The sequence below is a fragment of the Sinocyclocheilus rhinocerous genome, unplaced genomic scaffold (assembly GCF_001515625.1).
Source record: "Sinocyclocheilus rhinocerous isolate Xijiao unplaced genomic scaffold, SAMN03320098_v1.1 scaffold369, whole genome shotgun sequence".
NCBI lineage: Eukaryota > Metazoa > Chordata > Actinopteri > Cypriniformes > Cyprinidae > Sinocyclocheilus > Sinocyclocheilus rhinocerous.
The window spans coordinates 90,438-95,745 of NW_015666557.1; the positions used below are offsets into that span (position 1 = coordinate 90,438).

A 5,308-nucleotide genomic window follows, 5' to 3' on the forward strand; every position below is an offset into this window, starting at 1 on the left:
TAAGAAAATAAAAGAAATTAAATAAAAATGACAAATGCATACAACAACATTTCAAAACTAAAACATTTAAATGAAAACAAAAAAATAAAGCTAAAAAAAATAAGAATCACTGCTATCATTCAAATTGTTCGTTAAATATTTGAGATTATTAAAAAAAAACAAATTTTACGAAACTAGCCCTGGGTGTTTTGCTCAAACTTTACAAAACCAGTGGAGAATACATTTCTGGACACCCTAGATCAATAATTATCAAAAAATATTGAACTGTAATATTTGCTTGGCTATAGAAGCATTAGGCATTACCCATATTTTATAGTATACAAAACAGCCTAAAGTACCTAAACGAAATCTCAGACCTTCATAGCAGGCACATGTGACATAAGATTGTAAACAAGCATGAAAACTTTTATGAGGATTGGACAATAGGTGGCGCTATAACAGTTGTACAGGTGAAAAATTGTATATTTCTATTAGTGCTGTCAACCGATTAATCGCGATTAATCGCATCCAAAATAAAAGTTTTTGTTTACATAATATGTGTGTGCTGTGTATATTTATTATCTAAATATACACACACATACATGTATATATTTGAAAAATATTTATATGTATATATATATTTATATTCATATTAATATTTATATATAATATAAATTATATATGTTATATATAAACAAAACATATTTTTCATGTGTGTGTATATACATAATAAACATACACAGTACACACACGTATATTATGTAAACGAAAACTTTTATTTTGGATGCGATTAATCGTTTGACAGCACTAATTTCTATGGTAAATTACCTGAAATTGATATAAACGTCTTTTTTCATCTCAGATTTAAGCAGTTACGGGCTTATTAAATAACATACAATATCTATGCATGCACCTAAAGTCCTTAAAAAGCTTTTTGCTGCTTGCAGCTGTATTTAAACCATGTTTATAATTCTCACCTGAGAACAAACCAGATCCCCACGGCTGTTACAATCACCAACACAACTCCCACAATACTCAGGATGATGCCCAAAAGCTTACCTGAAAACATGACAATAAAATTCACTTCATCTTTTCTTAAAGTGTTTCTTACATGGAAATTCTAGTGGGAATTTAGTGAACAGCAGAAGGTAAGTTGCCAGGTAAGGCTCTCTCACTTGTGCCGTTTTGCAGCGTGATCTCCATCATCGCCCGGAAGGCTCCTGTCGGTGACTTGCAGTTAGTCATGTTCAGATAAAAACTTTCTGGAACCAGGAGATCCTTCATCTTCTCATCTTTTTTAGTGCTGTACAGCGTTGTTTGAGAGCGAATGGTCTGCACTGCAATGTTTGTGTGCACCTCCTTACACTTGGGTTGGCTGACATTTCTGAACTTCAGATTGCTTTTAAACTGAGGCTCCAGGTTAACAATCCAGGACACAGTACTAGACGCTTTCATGCCAGACGGCCAGGCTGGGGTCGCCAACACTGTAGGGTTATCCATTTTTGGTGCCACAGTGAATATATAGTGCTCTGTATGAGGAAGGCAGAACAGTAAAGACTCAAAAACGGATTTTTGATATCAAGCCACTTGCACTGAAGATATCTGAGCTACCGGTTTATGGATTTATAATGAAAGCACTTGCCTGATATGTCTTGTGTAAATGAATAGGTTAAGACGGGTTTAGTTGCCAAATTCCGGTCATTGAAACTCGTGACGGAGGCAGTTATTGCAATCTTGGATTCACGGATTTGGATTTTCTGAATGGTTCCCTTTGGACAAAACTGCCCAAGAGTGATGCCAGGGTTAACATGGGACACATTTAGGAGGATGATGCTGTTGCATTTGTCTTCAGGCGGACAGTAACGCAGATCTCCCGCAGGAGACTGAAGCTCCACTGCACTGTTCTGAGGGCCATGAAGGAGCCAGATGATCGTCTTCAAAACGCCTGGGATACACTGCTGCTCGTAGTTGAAAGTTAGAGGGAATGAAGTGGAGGCACAGTCTCTCCATTCTTTACATTCTGTTGATAAAGAAACACAAAGTAGTGTGATGATGAATAGAGGAATATTTCATTGTTAGGGGCCAATAAGGAGTGTAAAGGCCCGTTCACACAGAGAATGATAACTATATAACTGTTCACACAATGGTGTTCTTCTAAGTGTGCACTGCCATTTTAAATACTGGAGCTCTTTAAAGTTGGATGGATTTCGATTGGCTGTCAATGCTTTGTTTTATCAGCTAGTGTTCAGCACTATGAGGGTACCTGGGAAGTTTAGGGACTACTACATATAAAAAATGTTTTTTTTAAGATTTTGGTCCATGTCCATGTACTTGTCCCGTTTAAATAACATGTTAAATATAGATTTAGCTGATGAGTCTTCTGTTCTAATAGTGACACCAGAGTACAGTGTGAAATCTGTATCAAAGCATCACATCACACAGTTCAGTACCTATGGTCTGGCTGACAGTCAACTCTACTTCATCCTTGTTACAGTCAAAGGAGTTCAGGACAAAGTGGTTCCCTGAAGCTATGGTGATTGTGTCCATTCTGACAGAATCCAGTTTCAACACACAGGCTGACTTGGGATCCTTTTTCTTCACATGTATCTGTAGTACCTGCTTCTCAGGCAGATCCCCTTCACATTGCCCTGCAACAGTCAAAAGAATAAGAAAACATAGATATATAAGCATTATATGAAATAGGTAGGTGCAGTCAGTCGGTCATTTTCACAAAATAAATCTTACGGAGTGATCAAAAGATAAAATAATTACACACACATTACAGATTTAAATTTAAATTATTAGTGGTTGACCAATGAGGATTTTCACTGGCTGATATCTAGAAGGCAGGGTGGCTGATTGGTGATTTAATGCTGATATATAGAGTATGAACAAATTCAATGATAGAAAAAAAGGCACAACAAACCTGCTGGAAAGAAAACATTTACCATACATTTTCTTAAAATTTGTCAAATGGTTTGCGATCCATTGACAAAGCTGTCAAATGTGGAACTGACAAAGTTTACAAAGAACTGAACATTGTTATTGGCCAAAGTTGATATTAGAGTGTCCAAAAATAACGTCCAATTCATAGATCCTGCAGATATTGTTTCCATGCACAAGAAAGCGGTTTATTCTCGGGTTTTCACAGAACAGTGTTCTGAAACATTCTGTAAACTGCACTTTCACTACGCCATTTAAGGGAGTAGGAGAAAGCAATTGAACACACCTGGATTTCTGCTATAGAACTGGCTTATGTGGTCATGTAAATGCATAAGTGGTGTTCTTACAGGTTTTTGAAGAGTGTGCATGTGCATGGGATGTCTAAAGTTATGGCACTGCATCTTTACCCGGGTTATAAATGAAGAATATGCTGCTAACACAGCGCACGTAAACATGAATGTCGCTTTCATGTGATAAACAGCTTTCTCAAAATAAGCGGTTTATTGGGTGTTCATGTAAACATAATCAGTCATATGTGTTTTGCAATAGCAATTACTTTTTGGAAGTAATGAGCAAGTTGAACATTTAAATTTGTACCACAAGTTACTTTGTCAAATATGTTTCAAAATATGTTAGTCAATTTATCTACTCATTCAACACATTAGAAAAACGTTTCCTTCTGTGTGAATCTTTCATGCATGATTTTACACAAATTAAGTTCACCATGCATAAGGGCATAACGGCTTTAAAAATGTTTGATCTGGATAAATTTAACGTGACTCTTGCTATAATTGTAACGTTGACGTGTTACTTTGACATGATAAAAAATATTTAGACAATGGATGAAATTGAAAAGGTAAATAAAGCAAAAATCCATAGAATATAACTGAAACTAAGTTCATTTAATTTAATGTTTGTCATGGTTGTCTGAAATGAGTGTTGATTCAACACTGAATCAATGACTGCTGCTCTATATTTCATCCTTCCCCACCCTGATTAAACAAGTTAAAAAGCAAGGCTAACTGAAGTAGCTTAAAAAGCACCTCCTGTGAAACCTGAGCCTCTTCACAATCCACTGAAAAAAAAAAAGCTCTCTTCTTACTGTATATCCTGTATTCATGAGTCATTGCCTGGAACTGCTTGCTTGGGTTTTCCATAATGACACAACAGATGGCTCAATCAAAGTAAGGCCTTGTGTAATCAAAGTAGATCAATAAAGATAAAACAATCAATCAAACAAAATTTAAAATGTGTCATGAAAATAGTCACATGCAAATGCAGCAAATCTTGAGATTCACCCTTCTAAACCCAGTGTTCGAGAACGACAGTAAAGAGAAACAAGCTGGTGGTTACACTGTTTACACAATCTATGTGAATGAAATCAGGGTTTTTGACCACTAACAATGGGACAAATTCAAAAATGTGCACATGGAGTCGCATCGAGAGCCCCAATATCTCTGAGATTGAACCATATAGCTCCTTAAAAAATGGACAAATCAAAAATTAAGTTTGTTAAGACAAGAATCTAAAAGTATATTGAGATATATTTAATACTTCTTAAGATACAGGCACGCAAACTTATATATATATATATATATATATATATATATATATTTTTTTTCGCTCACAGTTTTTTTTGTGAAAGCGAAACTACTTTGTTTAGCCTTTTCAAAAGAGGACACAACTAGAAATCAGTGGTTAAGTTGAATATTCAACCCAAATATTCAGATGTGTTTGCAGCGCATTTTATGGAGGATGAGGACTGTTTCCTGTGAGAGTAGACTACAATGCCGGTGTCTGTTTCTATAAAGTGGGGCAGTTCCAACTTTGCAAGGACAGTCTGGCGCTTCTGACTCACAGACTGTAAGTATGTTTTCATATTTAAAGAATTTGCCACTGACGATTCAAACGCGAGTTTTGAGCAGTGTAGAGTAGCGCTTGTTGTTTGTCGTTTCTCCGATCACAAATGCAGACATGGTTTTATGTTTACGCGGCGCGATGCAACGCAACGTGTAAAAAGACAGTATAAGTCATTATAATCCGTAATTATGTCCCCACTGGATGCAACAAATGCCTCGTTTATAATGGGTTTCACTGGTTTTGTCTCATCGCTCCGGGACACGGCATTACAGTATGGTGAGGGGCGTAACATTTCCGTCACATGCTTGAGGTATTCGGCCAATCACAACGCACTGGATAGCTGGCCAATCACAGCACACCTTGCTTTTCAGACCGCTTTGTAAAAATCGACGCGCTTCAGAAAGGCGCGGCATAAAGGAGACACAATAATGTACAGTATGTGGAAAATAATGTGTTTTTTGAACCTTAAACCGCATAAACACATTGCATCACACCAAATACACAACATAATGTTCTTTTTAGCAAC

General features: G+C 36.5%; 1 protein-coding gene across 1 annotated transcript in view; it reads right to left on the reverse strand.

Annotated features, from left to right (window-relative positions):
• LOC107732745 (CUB domain-containing protein 1-like) overlaps positions 1-5,308 on the reverse strand; it is a 14,365-nt gene that overhangs the window by 5,129 nt on the left and 3,928 nt on the right. Inside the window, exons 5-8 of the mRNA XM_016544164.1 lie at positions 2,430-2,627; positions 1,622-1,999; positions 1,155-1,508; positions 957-1,038 (exon numbers count right to left, since the gene is read on the reverse strand). Of these exons, the coding sequence (XP_016399650.1) occupies positions 957-1,038; positions 1,155-1,508; positions 1,622-1,999; positions 2,430-2,627 (1,012 nt within the window). The remainder of the gene's footprint in view (positions 1-956; positions 1,039-1,154; positions 1,509-1,621; positions 2,000-2,429; positions 2,628-5,308) is intronic.